Source organism: Protopterus annectens, chromosome 12.part0 (assembly GCF_019279795.1).
Source record: "Protopterus annectens isolate FY-2018-M chromosome 12.part0, PAN1.0, whole genome shotgun sequence".
Taxonomy (NCBI): Eukaryota; Metazoa; Chordata; order Ceratodontiformes; family Protopteridae; genus Protopterus; species Protopterus annectens.
Genome location: NC_056746.1, coordinates 125,696,215 through 125,715,953, shown reverse-complemented (window position 1 = coordinate 125,715,953; position 19,739 = coordinate 125,696,215). Strand labels below are relative to the sequence as shown.

The window sequence follows — 19,739 nt, the reverse complement described above, 5'->3', positions numbered from 1 at the left end:
CAGTCACCAGTTCACCGGTACTCAGTGAGGCACTTTCCAGCACCTGGTACCTGCTACTTCTGATTCACAGGTCTCTACTGAGACCCATTCGGAGTCCGGTATGCCATGAGATGCTTCAACTATGGAACCTGCGGATGTCTCTACCTTGGATGGGTCTGCAGCCGCTGTGCAGGCACCGGCTTCTGAGGGTGTATTCAGGCCTACGGACTTGCGTATTAAACTGACACCATCTTCTTCTTCAAGGCCTCAATCTCTAACCATGCCTAGAAAACTAATGTCCAGACCACATGGTCAGGCCTTTATGCCTAAAAAACAAATGATAAGAATGGCTGAAGACCTTATTACTTTAATCAGGGGAAGCCAGCCTTCCCCCTCTAAGAGACCTAGGACTGCATTTGTTTATGATACTTCTGACCAGGATTCTGAATTTTCTGTTTCCTCTGATGACCAGGATTTACCCTTATCTATCTATGAGGATTCTGATGCTGAGGACTCTATTCCCTCTGTCCCCCCCCCCCCCCAGAGGATTTCTCTTTTGATGAAACCTTGCATACTCTCAGGGAGCATTTTCATTGGGAAAGTCAGGATTTCTCTGATTCTAAAAAGAGGCTTAGGGATTTCTTACTCCTGCCCCAACACAGGCCTTTGGCCATACCTCCTGTACTGGACATTGTTGATGATGCCTTTTCGGAATCTAGCTTGGCCCCTGATTCTTTACCTCCTACTCCCAGAACACCTGACAGATATTACAGGGTCCCTGACTCTCACAAGTTTCTTTTTAAAAATCCTACTGTGGATCCTGAGACTGTTTCACAGGGACCCAAGGGCATTAAAGCTACTACTGCCAAAAATCCTACCCCCTCTGATAGAGAGTCCAGGGCACTGGATAGATGGGGTAAGAAGGTATAAACTTTTGAAACGTTGGCCATTAGTGCCCTAAACTGCCAGTTTCATATGTTAAAGTATCAGCAGCGTATTATTGGATTGCTTAAACAGAAAATTATGTTTATTCCTGTTTGTGCTGAAAATAAGGATTTACAGGATTTACTGCATTCAGCTGAACAAGTTGGAAAACATACTTTGCAATGTGGTTTTGATTTTCTAGTGGCATCTTGCAGGCCTGCTGTAACCGGGTCTGTACTTAGAAGGTATGCTTGGCTTAAGAGCAATCCTTGCCAGATCATGTTAAAGCAAAATTACTGGATGCTCCCTTAAACCAGGACCACCTGTTTGGCAACAAGGCAGAAGAAGTTCTTAAAAAGATGGAGGAAAAAGCTAAATCTATGCAAACTGTTAAAGATTTGTTACAAGTACAACCCCCAAAGATTTAGTAGGCATTGGCCTTCCAAGAATTGGTCCTTTCCTGCCTCTTCCAGGCCTTCTCAGTCCAAACCCAGATCCAGCAGAGCTCCCAGGCTGCAGTCCCAAGGCATGCACAGGACTAAGCAGTGGGGGGCCTCTACTTCCAGATCTGGGAGTAATAAAACTCCCCCACATGGTAAACTGTCTCAATGGCTTCTTTTTAAAAATCTTCCAAGCACTTCTCAACTGACTGCCCCTTTGGGAGGAAAGATTGTACTTTATGCAAAGAACTGGGGACTCATTACCCAGGACAAATGGGTTTTAAATATAGTGTCCCAAGGATACAGATTTCACTTTCACACGTCACCAACTCCAAGCAGTTGGCCAGATCTACTTCCAAATCAGTGGGTAGAGGCCCAAAAACAAGTACTCTCTCTTTTAAGCATAGGGGCTGTTCAGTTGGTACCAGAAGAGGAAAAGGGTCAAGGTTTCTACTCAAGACTTTTCGTGGTACACTGAAAAGGCAATTCATGGCATCCTATCCTGGACCTGTCTACTCTAAACACCTTTTTGGTTATCCCAAAATTCAATATGCTGACTCTTCACCAGTTGCTTCCTATACTAGGCAAAGATGCTTGGTTAGCAACACCAAATTTAAAAGAAGCATACCTGCACATCCCAATCGGGATCTTGCAGAAGATATCTACACTTCAAAGTAGGCTACACACCCTATCAGTTCTCTGCACTGCCCTTTGGCTTATCTACTACGCCCAGGGTATTCACAAAGTGCCTAGCTCCAGTGATTGCATTTTGCAGGAAAAGAAATATTCAAATATACCCATACCTGGACGATTGTCTAATTCAGGCAGAAAGCCAGGACATACTTTTGAATCATCTGGCCTTTGTACAAGGGGTGCTAACTTGTCTGGGGTACACCATAATCGATGAGAAGTTACACCTGTTATGCTGTCAACAAATTATATTCCTGGGAGGAAGCTTGAATACAACTTCCCAGATGGCTTTCCTCACGCCAGAGAAACAAATTCATTTGACAACCTACTTCAAACAAGTGGCCACAAAAACCCTGCTATCTGCAAGGCAAATACTGCAAGCCTTGGGGTTCATGGACTCCTGCATTCTTCTAATTCCATATGCAAGACTGCATATGAGGAAACTACAGTGGTATCTAAAAATCCTATGGTGTCAACATTCTCAGGATCTAGAACCAATAATTCCTATCATACCTTGCCTTTGCCTAGAGTTCCTTTGTAGGGTAGAGGCCAGCCATCAGAACAAGGGATTACCATTCACACTGCCCCTTGACACCCAAACCCTAACAAAGATAGATCAGACTATGCATGGGGGGCTCACCTGACAGGGAAGTGCATTCACGGCAAATGGAACCTAAGTCAAATGCACCTGCATATCAATCAAAAAGAAATGTTAGCTGTACAGAATGCTCTGACAGCCTTCAAGGACTGCATTCTTCCAGGACAACTAATGGTAAAGACGGACAACACCACTGTTATGTGGTACATAAACAAGCAGAGGGGTACAAATTCTTACCCTCTCTGCAGACTAGCCATGGCATTGCGGAACACAGCCTTGAGCTACCAAGTGCATCTACAAGCTCAATTCCTGCCTGGAAAACTAAATACACTGGCAGACAGACTAAGCAGAAACCTCATGGACCCACACAAGTGGAAACTGGAACCAAGGATTTTCAACATGTTGACAAGCAAATGGGGGGAGCCCAGATATAGACCTGTTTGCCTCCCACCAGAACTATCAATTGGACAAATTTTGCACAAGGACTCCCCACAAACAAGCTTGGAAAGTGGATGCTCTGTTCTTCAGCTGGAAAAAACTATCAGTTTATGCCTTTCCTCCTCTGCCTCTGCTCTCCAAAGTACTACTACAGATCAAACAGGACAAACCAAGGACGATTTTGATTGCACCGGACTGGCCATGCCAACACTGGTACCCCCTCTTGCACAGAGCACCACGGTTGGCCCCATGGCACCTGCCTCAGACTCCTTCCCTGTTGTCTCAGCAGGAGAACCAGATTCTGCACCCTCAGCTTCAAACACTGAACCTAGCAGCCTGGCTAATTACCTAATCTCTCCTTTACCATCCCTCAGTAAACTAGTGTTGGATATCATTTTAGAGGCAAGGAGGCCTAGTACTAGAAAATCTTATGCTGAAAAATGGAAAAGATTCTGTGCCTGGAACCAATCTCAAGACATGAGCACAGCAGTGCCCAGTTTACCTCATATTTTACAGTACTTAACTGAGAGGCTTCCCAAGGGCCTGTCCTTTTCCTCCATCAAAATTCACGCCTCTGCCATTTCAGTCCATTATAACACAGAATCTCCCCTCTTCTCTCACCCACTGCTCAAGCAGTTACTCAGACAGGCCAAAAATTTTAGACAACCCAGGAGAGCTGCAACATCAGCCTGGGACCTTAAATTTGTCTTGGAGAAACTCACTCTTCCTCCTTATGAGCCAGCTGCTACTGCAGATTTAAAATGTCTTTCTTGGAAAACAGCTTTCCTTTTAGCAATCACTTCAGCAAGAAGGGTATCTGAATTGCAGGCCCTTATGGCAGTGGAGCCTTTCATCATCTTTCATGCGGACAGGGTGTCCCTCAGAACCAATCCCTCCTTCATGCCCAAGATGGTATCCAGTGTGGCTCTTAATCAGTCTATTCATTAGCCAACCTTCTTTCCTAATCCACAGAACAAAGGGGAATGGATACTGCACTCCTTAGATGTGCACAGACAACTTAGAGTCTACTTGGACAGGACTAAACCTCAAAGGAAATCTGAACAACTGCTGGTAGCATTTGCTGCAGGGACAGAGGGGAAGGCTATTTCAAAGCAAACCATTTCTAAATGGATAGGCCATTGCATTCATTTCTGCTATAGGCACCATGGAAAAACTATCCCACAGGGGATCAGACCCCACTCATCCAGGGCTGCATCTACCTCTACAGCCTTTCTCAGAGGCATCCCTACCAGGGACATCCTAGAAACTGGTACCTGGAGTTCTGTACATACTTTCATCAAGCATTATCATTTGCCAATTTTCTCTAAATCCAGAGCTGGCTTTGCCACTGCAGTCTTGCAGGGCCTTATAGCTGGTCCTAATGCTATCTTAAATTCCTCCTCCCATCCTTAGCTCTGGGAATCTACCCAAATGTGATGACTGCAACAGTGAAACACAAAGAACACAGTACAGTTGTGTACACTTACCATAAATTTAGATGTTTGAGCGTATTCACTGTTGCAGTCCTGGTTACTCTCCCTCCAGCCCCCTGAATTCTTTTGGCTATACCTCTACTTTCCTTTACTATGCTTAAAAGCTTTTTGGTGTATTTGCTTTTTTTGTTGGAGGTATAACCTTGTATATTTATATATTTAATTGCTTCCCATTAAGGGGGCACCTAACATCTGGTGCAAGAAAAACTGATGTAATGGTGTCGGCTGCTTGTTTTATACCCCTGATGACCTGACGTCACGGAAGAAGAGACAGCAACTGACGCAGGACCCAAGACTTTGTTAATCAGGCCGACTGAGGGCTACTGCCAAATGTGATGACTGCAACAGTGAATACACTTGAACATCTACATTTATGGTAAGTGTACACAACTGTACTTTTTCATCAATTTTGGATGGACACCCAGTTCCTTGCAGCATCACTGTTGTCCCATATTTTCTCCACTTTCTGATGATTATCTTTGCTGTGTTCCATGGTATATCCAATGCCATGGAAATGTTTTTGTACCTTTCTCCTGACTGACACCTTTCAACAATGAGATCCCTTTGATGCTTTGTAAGTTCTCTGCAAACCATTGCTTTTGCTGTAGCAGGCAACTGAGTAAATGTCAGGAAAGTCCTACTAGGACAGCTGAACTTTATTTGGGGTTAATCAGAGTCTCTTTAATTGTTGGCATATGTGTACCCAAGAAGACTGAATGCTGTAATTAAATCAAAAGGTGCTTCAATAAAGTATTAGTTTAAGGGTGTGCACACTCCTGCAACCAGCGTATTGTACGTTTTTTATATTTTATATTTTTCCCCTAACAGATTTGTTTGTTTTTCAATTGAATTGTACAGGTTATAGGTCACATTAAAGATGGGAAAAGTTCTGAAATTTATTGTGGTCTCATTTTTTTATATCACAAAAACCTGGAATTTTAACAGGGTTGTGTAAACTTTTTATATCCACTGTATGTATATGTATGTGTGTGTGTGTGTAGATATATATATATATATATATATATATATATATATATATATATATAAAAAACAAATGGGTCCTTTCATTCTAAAAAATGAGCCAATGCTATCATAGGACTTCAGATTGTGTGGTGCAATTGTCCCATTAATGGTGAGAACTATTTTTACTGCCATCAGTGCCTTCTATGTTTTAGTAGAATAGTTAGCCTTGTTAGTCGATAACAGAAGGAGTCTGATTATTCAGAGATTCTGTCTGGCTTCCTTTGTAGAAAGTAAGTATTTCTCCTTTAAGCATGTGAGGAGAGTTTCTGATACAATGGTTATAGATATTGTAATGTTGTGTGTGTGTGTGTGTGTGTGTGTGTGTGTGTGTGTGTGTGTGTGTGTGTGTGTGTGTGTGTGTGTGTGTGTGTGTGTGACTTGCTTACCTGGGTGGTTCCTAACCTAGTTTGAGTTACCTGGAAAGTTAAACCCATTGTTCTGCATTTTTATGGATTTTGCCCAGGGGAGGATCAGGGCTGCAATACATCCCATTTCACAATTTAAAATATATGTTCTAGTGTCTCCTTTTACATTTATCTCCTTTGAATTGATACATTTTTCTCTAAGAAATGAAAAAAATAATATTTGGGAGTCGGGACAGATGCATAACTTTGCATATCGCTGTCCTTTCGCTTGTACTTTTTATTTATTGATTTTCTTCCTCTGACACTGCTTGTGCTTAGAAAGAGCTGTATGAATAATATGTAAAGTTATGTGTCATTCATTTTGACATCATTTATGGTTCTGTTAGCGGAATGTTTTTCAAAAACATTTATGACACTAAATGTTAATCCTGAGATGTAGAACACACACTGTGCAAAGCTATCTCTCGTAAATTAGTTCTGGAACAGACAACTACTATGACAGCAGAAGCGGACTCTGAGAAACACAATGCATCTGACAAAATTAAAAAGGAAAATTGCTTGCCAGATGAAAAATTACAAAACAAAACTACTGCACCAAACAGAAATGGCACTCTCAGAAGCAGAAAGGCCTATTTTGTTTGAACTATACTTAAAATGAATTGCTTGTATGTATTTTGACTATTGTTGTTGATAAAGGACTGGAATTAATTATATTACTGTTGCACGTGTATAGCTGTTGCTTTTCTTGTCATTTCTCACCTATGCCTTAGTAGCACAGAAGTCAAGGTTAAAGCAACTGATGATGTAATGTTGATGGTCGATGTAATGCTGTGTTTCATGACTAGCTGATATCATGGCGGATTATTTTTCTGATCAGAGGTTCCTGTGTGCATCCTGTTTAATAAATAATAAATAATGTTGTTTAAGCTTGTGGATTGGGATAAGGTTCAAGGTACTTGCCTCACAGACACAAGGTACAAAGTTTGATTTTCACCTCTGGGAGGGAAAGTGACTAGACTTAAAATGCCCCCTGGGGCAGCTAGGCTAGTAATTAGCTATGAGCCTGTACTTCTCTGTTTAGGTAATATTTAACCTGTGCATTTTAAAATACTCATAACCTCAAATTATCTCTAGTTTAAGGAACTCCTATTTATTTATTTTGTTCATTGAGTAATATTTTTTTTCTCTGCTACAACTGCTCGTGACTGGCTAAGTAAAGTTTTTTTTTTTCTCAGTGAGTTAAAACATGCTCCATCCTTACAAGTAAGAAGGTACAATTTTGTACACTTTTAGAAATGATTTGGTTTTAGGTTTACTTTTTCCAGATGCTTAAGTTTTTACACACCACAATGGGAACAGACTGCATTCCTAAGTCAGGGTTTACTTAATGTTCATGAAATCAGTTTTTCCTCAGTGTTTGACATTTAATATGAGTGCTAGTCTCCATACCTGCAATGTACCCAGAATTGCCTCTTTTACCATAGCATATCTAAATACATTTGAAGTTTCTTTTGTATTGGCCCCATTACTCCTACTACAGCTGGAACTGTCTGTGTATCCTTGTCCCACATTTCTCTACTTTCTGCTTTCATGTCCTGATAAGTTACAAATGTGTGTGTTTCACTTCATATGCCACTGCAGTCAACACTATCTCTGTCTTTTTCTGTTGAACTACAATATCTTGTCTGTTTAGTTTTACCTCATTAGCTGCTCTATAGGGGTGATCCCACGTCATCATTACTGTACTTTGTCATTTTCAACAATCATTTGTGGTTCGTGTTTTCAATGTCTCTCAGCTAGCCTCTATGTTGTAATGTTTACAAAGCCTCCAGTATAATAACCTTGCACGTCATCATCATCAACATCTTCCCCCCTTTCTTCCATTTCTACATGGGGTTGGGGTATTGTGTTAACTGTCACCGTCTCTCTCAATTCAGTGCCATACTCCTACCTTCTTCAACACTCATGCCTGACCGTCACAGATCTTCTTTCACATAATGCATCCACCTCTTTGCTGGATGTCCTTGTTTCCTCTTACCTTCTTCTTGTCTGCCCAAGTCTTCTTCACTAGGTTGTCTTCTGCTTTTATGCCCATGTGTCCGAACCACTATAATCCATTCTCTTTGATCTTTTCTGCAAATGGAGCTACTTTGGTTTCTTCTGTTATGTCCTCATTTCTTCATCTGTCCCACAGTGGGCATCTGACCACCATTCTCAGGCACTTCATTTCCATCACCTCTAGCTTCCTCATCTGCTCTGCCTTTACTGCCCAAGTTTCTGTACCATACAGTAGGACTGGTCACACCACTGTCTTGTACACCTTACTTTTCAGGTTCTTTGACATTCTTCTGTCATAGATTACACCTGAGACTCTGTGCCACTTGGCTGCGGCCTCTCTGATTCTAGTTTTGGCCTCTTCATTCAGATTTCCCTTCTCCTCAACCACCCCTCCCAGATACTTGAAGCTATTTTCCTGTTCCACTATCTTCTCTTCTATCTCATTTTCTTCTGATTTCTCTCATTTGATGCCATTACAACTGTCTTATCTGTACTCACTTTCATCCCATGTGCCTTCAGTTATGCATTCCATTCCCCTATCCTTTGCTGTAGTTCTAGTTCAGTCTGCCTGTAATGCCACATCTTCTACATACAGTAACTTTGTTGATCTGTCCCCTCCAACCTGTTTGTTAATGTAGTCCATCACCAGTATGAACAGCAGAGGGTTTCGGAGATGAACCCTGTTGTACACCCACTCCCACTAGGAACCCCTCTGTGAAGCTGAACATTCTTCTTACTTGAGTCATTGGGCCCTTGTACCTTCTATGACCACTGCTTGCAGCTGATTGTGGCCACCAGTGGTTTATGCTGTGGACCAACTGTTTCACTGGGGATGACTTTGCAATCATGGATTATATCCCAGTGCTTTTTCCTTAACTAGATGGAAGTCTACTTGAGTTGCATGTTGGCTACTCTTGTATGTGATCTTGTGACTGTCTCTCTTTCTGAACCATGTGTTGGCTACTCTCAAGTATCTGCCACATAGAAGTCTAGAATGGCTTCTCCTTCTTTATTCCTGTTGTCCCACTCATGTGGACCCAGGCAATCCTCATAACCTGTTCTGTCTGCCCCGATATGTGCATTCAAGTCACCCATTATCAACACCAATTCATGTTGTCCTGCGTTACCTAGTAAATCCTGCTAATAACAACCTTTAGCCATGAATGTTATCACACGCTGCAACAAGATGTGTAACTGTTTCTAGTTCTGCACTACAAAACCTGCATTGGTCTGTATCTCCAGCCTTTTCTATGGATTTTGTGAACCATCTAATATGTGATCCACTGTCTTGGGCTGCCAGTATTAACCTTTAATCTTTTGGTTTAAATTCACATCATATGAGTTTTTTCTACAGCAATTCTTAGTCAACATGCAGGTGTTCCAGGAAATCTCTATACTTCTTGTTAAAATTGTGATCTTTTGAGTTATCTGTTTTTGTTCTGATCCAGTTCTTTGTATTCTTTATTTTGCTTTTTTTTATACTTTCTGTTGCCACCTGTTTTTTATATACATCTGGTTGGATTTCCACATTTGCTTGTTTCCTCAATGTTTCTGCTAATCTAAGCAAAGAGTCTGTCTTAGGCTTATTTTGTTAATGCTTTAGAACTTTCAGTATGTTTGGATCTGATGATGTCAATCAATGTGTATGAAATCCCACAACCTACACACACACACACACACACACACATATATATATATATATATATATATGTATGTATAAAATCGAATTAAGGGAGGTCATACCTCTTTCAGACAGAGGGATATATAATGTTGGCAAACACTGGTTCTTGTATAACATTTGATGGACATGAAACAATTTTCTTGCTTTGCTGTCAAGTTTATCCTATGGCATGTTAACTTTGATGTTGTTTTGTGAGTGTGAGTGTGTGTGTGTGTGTGTGTGTGTGTGTGTGTGTGTGTGTGTGTGTGTGTGTGTGTGTAAACATACACTTTAAAAATGAAGAAATTGTAGAACAGACTGCAAATAAATTTGCAAAAAACAGCAACCAACGAGAACATATCCTTCTTAATAGTAAGAACTTCTTCGGCTCAGACGTTCTTCGTATTAAGGATGAAAAGTGCTTAAATAAACAAGAGTGGACTGTTCTCCTCGGTTGCTTTTTGTGGATTTTTATACATACACTTATGCCACAGAAATTGTTTCATCTTCGCTTCACTTCCTGCTTATTTATACACTGATGTGTACATTTGATTGTCTGTTGATTGTGTTTATACTATTTTAAAACAAGAGGTTTTCTTGCTATCTTCAAGTAAGTCTTGCATTGTCTCCATGTTTTCTTAACACTACAAATTGTTTCTTCCATGGCTGTACGATAAACATGTATACTACTTTATACTGGCTCAGTTTGCCACTGTTTATTTGTTCAGGATGAAGGGTGATGTACTTTGCTGCAATATGAGCTTATGGATCCCTTCACTTGTGATTTGTCTTGAACGTCAGTTTCCTTCTCCTGTTCATCCTGTTATAAATCTCTGTTTTTTGTTTTTTTATGTCAGGCTGGTACTCAGTCCAAACGTTATAATTTGTCTGTGTTTTATTGTCCAGCTATGCACATGTGATATTATTATATTATTTTATAGGTATTATCCAATGGGCCACCCGGTATCAGTTAGTGTTTACTTCCTCAGTGACCGTTTCCAAGGCTACCTGGTAAAGCATCATGCAACCAACTTAGCAACTAGTAAACTAGAGACACTGGAAACGTGGATGATGCCAAAGAAATTCTTTAAAATTGCAAACCCACAAAGTGACTTTGGAAGACTCCAGTTTGCAGAGGTAAAAAAACTCCAACAGCCTAAATAACATATTAAAAATGTTAATAGCTTTAGAAATGATGAAAAGTAAAGTTGCAGTTGTACTAAAAGCCTAAGAATCTCTAAAGCAGATGTATAACCATTGGTCAAAGAAGAATTGTTTAACATGTAGTTATAAGATGCATATTTAAGCAAACAACACTTTCTGTAATGTTAGGTGATATTCTTTATGTGTCAGATGTAGCTGCAGTTAGTAATTTTACTTTAGCTGAATTGCAGCTATTTTGTACTTGAAATAATAAAGCACAAAGATTTAGGGGTCTGCCTGTGGGGGGGGGGTTGGGAGCTTGCCACCCCCCCAAAGAAATGTCATTCAGTTGGGTGGCGTCACTGATCAGTAATGACGTAACACCAAAGTATTGAGCTGAGAAGAACTGTGACTTAATACCAGCTACTACCAATGACTTAACTGTCCTTATTGGTTATGTTTCATCAGCAGTTATGATGTTTCCTTTAATTTTTGAGCACCATGTAAAGAATCAAGGAACTGCAGTCAATGGTTACTACATAATGGCATGAACAGAATTTATGCACCAAAGGTTGTCTTTCATCAACTCTTAGTAAGCTGTTTTCAGACATAATCTTTCTATGCATTTGGCAAATTAACATGGTGAGACCATCTTTTCTGAAGTCAGGTAAAAGCACATCTCATGAAACGATAGAAATGCAAATGTTTTTATGATGCAGGTTAATCGTATAGCTGCAGGCGTATGTGAACATACATGCAGTTATAGCAGATTTTTATAATACCTTGGAAGTTTGTGTTTTACTGCTTTATTTGAGTACAGTGACAAAATTTTAATGGCACTGATACATTTCTGGGTACTTTTCCATTTAACCCCTACCACTTCGCACTGCTGTGTTTTGCCAGTATGTAAGTGCAGTTGTTTCAAGTTATAAAATTGCGAAAAGGCTCCGTTTTGAACAACAAATACTTCAACTCTTAGCCCAACTACATCAGCAGCAATGTCCCTTAGTTCACACTGGTAAGTGCCTTTCCTTCCACACGTTACTTGGGTTACATTAATCTGGAAATCAACTGGGAGCTGACCCAGATTTACTCTGGAAGCAGGATCATGCATCTCACAGTGTTTTGATATCCACCCGGAGACAAACAACTGACAACAAAAGCAACAACTGTAGAGGAAGGAGAAGGCAGAAGTGTTCATTGTTTTTCTTTTTAACTGCATCTGCTGAAGGGAGGTCTGAAATACTTACACACTTAACAGGAACTTTTCCACAAATCACACATGTCAACTGGACATACAACACTTATTTATAGTTGTACTCCCCAGAATTCGTACTTAATGCACCATTGATTATTTGTTTTTTGTTTTGTTGTTTTTGGAAAAGTAAAAAGGGACAAGGAAAAATTACATAGCTCTCAATTTCTTCGGTGAAGACTAAGGAACAAAGCCAAAAGTAATTATGTGACAACACTCCGTAAATCAGGGATAATTGTCACTTGCATTGAAAGCCATTTGACAGTGACTTAATGGCAGAGATGTGTAACCCCATTTCAAACCCAGCACCTCTTACAGTCTGTAATGCAACTCAGATGGATGCCACCTCTGTAAACGTTATTGCAAGATAGTTATGACAGTATAGTACTTTAAGTATAAGGTAACACAGTTAACTTGTTTCTGGGTGAAATATGTGTAAAGAAAACCTCCGGCAAGTGGTAGGGGTTTAACGATGGATTTCAGCTATTTCTGCAATGACAAGATGGTACTTTACACATAACATAAGAATGGAAACTTGTTTCTCAGTTGTACAGATTTACTTTTCACACATAAACTTGTGTCCACTACTGAAATACTGGCAAAATACATCATCACAAATTGGTAGGGGTTTAACAGAAAAGTACCCATTCCTGTACATTCTGTTTACTTATCTGTATAATATTGTATGACGAATGTCTACATAATTTCTGTGATCCAGGTGATTGAAAAAAGGACTCTGGGCCAGCCTGCTCACCCTGTTAACAAACAGAATAACTAACTAATTAACTAACTAACTGAAGCAGTCATCATGGAGCAGGATATCTTACTGTTAAAATGTTCAGGCTGCTAAGGTATAGGATGAGAGAATGAAGTTGGTAGACAATCTCCCTGTTACTGGTATAGCTGCAGGTTTGTATGGTACATTATAACGTTACTTCACTTTTTTTAAAACTGCTTTATATGGACTGTCATAGACTCATAGTTATACCAAGGCCATTGAGACTTATGAACATTCACACCTTGCAAATACCCGTGCCATGCCTCGTTTCTTTTGGATGGCCATATTAGTCAATCCTTGAATACATTTATGGATACTCATCCAGTGATCTAGTTTATGTTTAAGGAAGGTGGTGAGTCATGTTACTTAACATGGAGGGGAAGTTTATTCCAGAGTTTTGTAAGTGTATTGTAAAGCTGTCCCTCCACTTGTTTTATTTCTCTGCTGGTGAAGATTTAGGGCCCTGGTTCTAGTGTTAATGGAGATACTGGATTTACAGAGAAAGAGAACATGCAGGACAATTGGGTATCTAATGGTGCAATAAATGAGACAGAGGTCTTTCCTTAAAAGTCTGATTAATGCTGACTGTAAGAGAGTGATTAATTCTATAAACCTTGATAATACTCCTTTGACAATAAGCTGTGCTAAATAAAAGGATTTTCTGACAACTGTTGTCAATTGATGGTCAAAAAAGAGGGAGCTATCAGCCCAAGTACCGAGTTCCCTGACTAACTTTTTGTTTTGTAGTGGTTTGTTGTCTTTATAATGTGATGAAGAAAGAGGTTGTATACTACACTTTATAACATTTAGTTTGAGCTCATTTTTAGTAAACCAAGCATTTGCTATGATAAGTTCATAATAGATGGTTTGTCTGTGAGAGGGTGACTTAACAAGCTCCAGTTTGCAATCATCTGCAGACTTTGTTAGCCAGAGGTCTTGGCTGTCTGCCTCAAGATCTGAGAAGTAAATACCAAGAAGAAGAGGTCCCAGCACCAGTCCCCCTATTTTCTGATGAGGCACCTGAAATTCTACTGTACGGATTGATTCTGCCTTTCATTCAGTTTGCTACCCATCTTACCACATGTGAATTGATTTCTAAGGCATTTAGATTTTGTTTGATGCCAGCATAAGGAATGGTGATGAAGGCCTTGGCCAGGTGAAGATTTGCTGCGTCCACTCCATGTCCACCATCTATGTCCTCCATAACCCTTTCAAAGAAAGCCAAAGTGTTAGTGGCCAAGACTAACAAGAATCTTGGTATCATTGTTTATGAGGTCAGTTATATAATACATTCCTTGGTTTTGCTAATGAGGCTTGTAAGGCTGAGAGGTCTGTAATTACCTGAGCTGGTTGTAAGGCAACCTTTTTTAGTACTTCATTTCTCAGAAGCAAAACCAGAAATTAAATAAAATTTTTGAGGAGTTTGCCTGCAAGCATATGTTAAGCAACCAGGTATATGGTTGGGTTCCATGGAGGAAATATTTTTGATCTTTGTTAGCACTTTCACTACATGTTCTTTAGAGATCTTTGCAAGAGTAAGGGATGCAGATATCTTGAGGCTTTGAAAAGAAGTCTTGGGGTAAAAGTGGCACTAAATGTGTTTCCAAGGATATTGGCAATATGTATAGGGTAAGCATCGGAGGTGTCATTATGAATAACTCTATGCTATACCAAATGTTTTTCACTGAAGTACACTTACAAAAATATATTTTCTGAGCTGATCTAACAGAACCACCAGACTTTGTATTCCACATTGTAAAGGAACTAACCTCAAACATGTAACTGTGAAGCAGGAGATGGCATTTCTAATTTACTTCTCCTGTCTGCTTATCTGACAGCTATGCTGGCAAAACATGACTATAGATTTTGATGGAAAAAAATAATTGTTATAGTACAGAGTCAGATTGTATGCCTGCACTGCGGCCTGATGATTGCTATGAGACCTGACCTCCACCAGGAGGTAAATTATTTGCCCACATCGGCAGAAGGCCCTTGCAGCAAATAAGACTTGCATATCATTATCATGAAGTAATAAGGTACTGTTATGTATTCTGTTGTCAAATGCCTTATGTTGTCACTATATTAAGAGGAATGGAGTATGGTTCCAAAGGTATCCAGAAATAAACTTACCAAAAATTCCAAAGGAATAAAAGAATGCTGCTCCAGGCTAGTATTACAGAATTTAATCAAGAAGGTGAGCTTTTTCATCCTATAATGTAAGTTACATCATCTTCCTATGCTTTGAAAACACTTACAGTTTCAATACAGATGGCATCACTGTGCATGCATAATTAATTAATCAGACATTTCAACAGTACCCTTACAGTAACATCTATTATCTAACAGGAAGTAATTTTAAGGCACAGGAAGATGATGTAACTTTCAGCGCCGAAGAAGTTCCCTACATTATTTAATGAAAGTGCTTAACTTGTTGATTAAATTCTGTGAATGGAATTTGGTCACCATACTTTGCTACTGGTACTGCAGCTGATGTGTGACACATTCTGGAAATAGGTGTACCGACATTTACATACCTGACTTGCTGGTGATGTTGATCAGAATGTGCTGTTAATCATCATAGGTAGGTACTAGGCTATCGGCCCAAGGGCCTATGTAAGCATAGCCAACAAGGTTCCCTGGCGTATGTCACCCAAGAAAGTTATTTTCCTGTGCCCCTGTAAACAGCCCTTGCAGGGCTTGAACCCAGTATACTATAGTCACAACACTTCATCACTAAGCCATCACAATTTAGATGATGAAGGCTATCTAATCAATAGTTGTTGAGCTTAAGGTGGTTCATACACCTTTGAAGCTACGTAGCTTCCTGGTGCTATGGTACAATATTTTCCACAATTCACATGTTTATGAATCATGCAAAACACCATGGTTCTGCTTACCCACTGTGTACGTGGAGTAATCCAGCAAAGCAGGTATGTACCGATCTTTATGAAATGCATGCAGTTGTGTTAAGTGGTTTTATCATACAACAGCTCTACACAGTTGCATATCTGGTTATAATTACTACCATAAATTCAGTTTCTGCAGAGTTCTTTTTGACTCAGTCCATTAGCTTAATTGTATTGAAGTCAACAACAATAAGACACACTAAAACTGAGAACACATTCTCACCAGTGACAATTTTTTATGCTATAATATGGGCTTTTTAAGAGTAAAGTGCAGTAAAAGCTTTTGTAATCAATTTCATTTTCAAACCAGTGTAAATCAACCAGATGACTTTGGAGCTGTACGTTAAAAGCTTTATTCAAAAATAAAAGAGGGGATTACACGCTTTCAAACTTAATCATTCTTTTTCAAAGCCATTGATTTAAATGATGCACCAGATAATGTAAAGAAAAGCAATTAATTTAATCAGAATAACTGCAGTGTTTGGTGGACTAAAAATAAGTATGATATAGATTGCATCACTAAAAAGCCATAGATCATATGGAATAAAATATAGAAATAAATGAATATATTACTGTAAGCATACCAAATATAGTCTCACACTTCATGGGGTATAATGGCTTCTGTGCTGTTTCAGTATTGCAGGGAAGACGGTGACAGTACCTCTGGACTGGTGAACTGGTCTAGTAGTACCCATTTTCAGAAAAATGAGCTAGAAAAATATATTTCAGTTACAGAGAAATCATACTTCCCAGCCTCTCTGGAAAACCCTTTGTCAGGATGCTTGCTAGAAAGGAGGTTTCATCCAACAGCTAAACCTCTTACTCAGAAGAAGTGATCTGGAGTCTGTTCTGGCTGTAAAGTGGCAGGTCATTTCTTTGTCCATGTGCAGATATCAAAGAAGTCATGGACAGTGACACTGATTTGTGTGTTTGTTTCATCCAGGCCTCATTATCCTCAAATGAAATCTAAGAATTTTGCTTATGACTTGAAATAATAATTTCTCAACAGTAATGCAATTCCTGAATAATTTTTTCATCCATATGCATATTAAAATTAAAGCAAATTCAAAGTACAAAACATTCAATAACCAAACTGAAAATGTCATAAGAAATATAGTAAAAAAATACATGTTTGCAAATTATGGTGAATGAGTGCTCTGGCATGAAATGCCCAGATGAAAATATGATTTTTTCCAAAACTCAAATTGTCCAGATTCAGAGTTTGGTTACATTTTTAATTAAAATTAGGAAGTCAATGTTACTCATTGCCAGTACTGTATTATTTATGGAAAAATGCATATAATTAAATACCTGTTTGTAGGGGTTTCATTGTTACGAAGTCCAATGTCCAGTTCTTTGTGTCATTAACCCCGTAACTGCTGAACATTTTCAGAAGGCCTGTCCCCAAAATGATGGCAGTTTTGGCTGTTTTTTTATTTCTGTTTGTATTTAAAAGCCTATATCTCCAAAATACTTCAACATTTTTTTATAAAATTGTCTGGGACTTTTACTGGTCGTTACCTATAAAACATTATACTGAGTTCCTACCCTAAAAGACAAACAAGCCGTTGCATCTGGAATTTTAATGAGAAAAATCAATTTTAATATTTTTTATGCCTCAACATATGCAAAGTTGGAAAGATCATGTTTACACAGAAACATATACTCCTTTTAGATCTGAAATCACACCAACATATATATTTATAGGTTCATAGGTTCATACTAGGCTATCTGCCCTAGGGCATTTATAAGCCTAGCCATAGTGTGTTTGGCTTTCGCCACCCATTTTAAATTAATTTTGCTTTATGTTTTATAATTATGTTTTGATACCTTTGTTTATTTTACTATGAACAGAGCTGAAAGCTACATATTTGTTCTTAGCTAAATGTTTTCTAAATGTTGCACTTTTTCAATTCATAAAAAGCCATTTTGGCCCAAATTCCACCTTATCTTAAAATGACAATGGCTGAGATTCAGTAAAAGCTCATCACTTGCAGTAAATGCCTGATATGGGTAGGTCAATTACCATGACAGTGAGAAAATTTGATTCAGAGGCGCAGCTATGTTTGCAATAATGAAGACCTCAGTTATAGGCTCAGTAACTTCTGTGAATTACATTCTAGCTAATGCTGGCACTGTCAGACCTAATGGCCGTATTGTTCTCTATAGAAGACCATGCATCACATTGACAAAGGCACTCCACTCCCACACATTCAGCCACCTGAGCATGTATGTGTGCACACACATACCCATCAACAAACAAGCCCCCCAACAGTTGATTAAAGTCATAGAAACATTCACCCCCATGACAGATTGAGAACCCCTGCTTCCAAGAAAATCTTTGTATGCCTATGAGCAGGAAAGAATCAACTTAAGTGATCTGGACACTCCCTCAATAACTCCAATGGGTGGAGAACCTGGTACAGCTCTGTGGGACTAGGCCTTGGGGCAGACTGACAACACTTTGTTAGGATTATGTCTCCCAGCTTACCTTGCACCAGTATCCCACTGAATAACCCGGATACTGTTGTTTTGGATGTGGGATCAGATTTGTCCTACTTAACCTGCCACCACTACAATTCTTACTAAATGCGCAACTTGAGAAATAGCTAGATGAATGCTTGATATTTTGCCCCAAATGTCACCATGTGCAAAGCAGAACCTTTTTGTCTTCTGACTGCATAATAGATTAGGACAAGGCAGAGGATTGATAACATAGCCTCAGAGCTGCAGGGTTGAATCTCATGTGCAACAGATGGTGAGGCCAATGCAGTTATGCTTTGCTGAAATGCTTTCCATGGAATTCATTATGCTGCTATTCACTCCAGTTTCATCCTAAGCTGGAAACAGGACAGTTAACATGGACATGAGGGAATGTTTGACTTCCCTTCCCAACACAGGATCCATGTTAAATTCCTTTTTTTGAGTTGCAGTGAAAAGACAGTTGATACCTATGTCTCAGTGAGCCATGGATCAGAATGTAGCAGCTTGGTTAATTGCTATAATTCAATTGAAATATATGCTGTTTGCAGAGCCTTGGATAACAGGTAATATTAATGGATGGTTCCCAATTAGATGAACGGATACTTAAAATGTTGAGTATGACATGCTCAATGGCTTTTAAGTGAACATTCATCTAAGCGAAACCCGAGAAAGTCAAAACAAGGAGTTTTGAAAAGTTACAGTTGGCCAGCCGTGAGGAAGCCAACGGATGACATCAGAATGTTAACCCTGTCTCGCCATTCTTACAGTCCTCCACTGTAGTGTGGTCTTAACGTTCACCTTGTGCAATGTTATGACAGTCCTCCACTGTGGTGCGATCTCTGAGTTGATATATTTAAGTAGGGGTGGTGTGGGGGGTATAGCCCCTCATGTTGGGGGGTGTGGGGAGAGAAGCCCCCCCACTTTAATTTGTTTGTTGATTTGTTGATTTTTTTTTTTGGGGGGGGGTTGTTTTGTTTTTTTGAGGAGGTTGTAATGGTGTACAGTACATTGTAGATATCAGCCACTGGCTTCCTGACGGCTGTCCAACTATAGCTTTTCCAAATTCCTTGTTTCGATATTCTGGAGTTTCACTTAGATGAACGTTCACTTAAAAGCTGTTGAGCATGTCATACTTGACATTTTAAGTGTTCATTAATCTAATATAGACCCTTAATGGATGTAGGGGCAACATGATTATTTTGCTGTCAGTCTCAAAGTGAAATGAAGGTAAAAAACAGCTTGCCACTAAACTGATTTTTAGGATTTTTTTCACACTGAACTATGTGTGGTAGCTTTAGATGATGGTGTATTGCTGACTGTGAAACAGATGGTTGAAAACTGAGTAAAAATTAATTCAACTTAAATTACTAAAACTGAATATAAAAGTTCCTGTGTGGTAGTTTGACTGATATCCATGATAGAGATTGAAAAAAAAGTAGTAGGACAGAAAGTTGCTGAAATGCCAGGACTTCTGAGTGACCACATGTAGATTGCTAGAAAGAAGC

The 19,739-nt window shown here is 39.3% G+C and overlaps 1 protein-coding gene across 1 annotated transcript in view; it reads left to right on the top strand.

Moving 5' to 3' along the window:
* Nucleotides 1-19,739, top strand: part of XYLT1 (xylosyltransferase 1) — a 1,579,383-nt gene that overhangs the window by 1,510,740 nt on the left and 48,904 nt on the right. Inside the window, exon 9 of the mRNA XM_044089152.1 lies at nt 10,610-10,805. Coding sequence (XP_043945087.1) covers nt 10,610-10,805 — 196 coding nt within the window. The remainder of the gene's footprint in view (nt 1-10,609; nt 10,806-19,739) is intronic.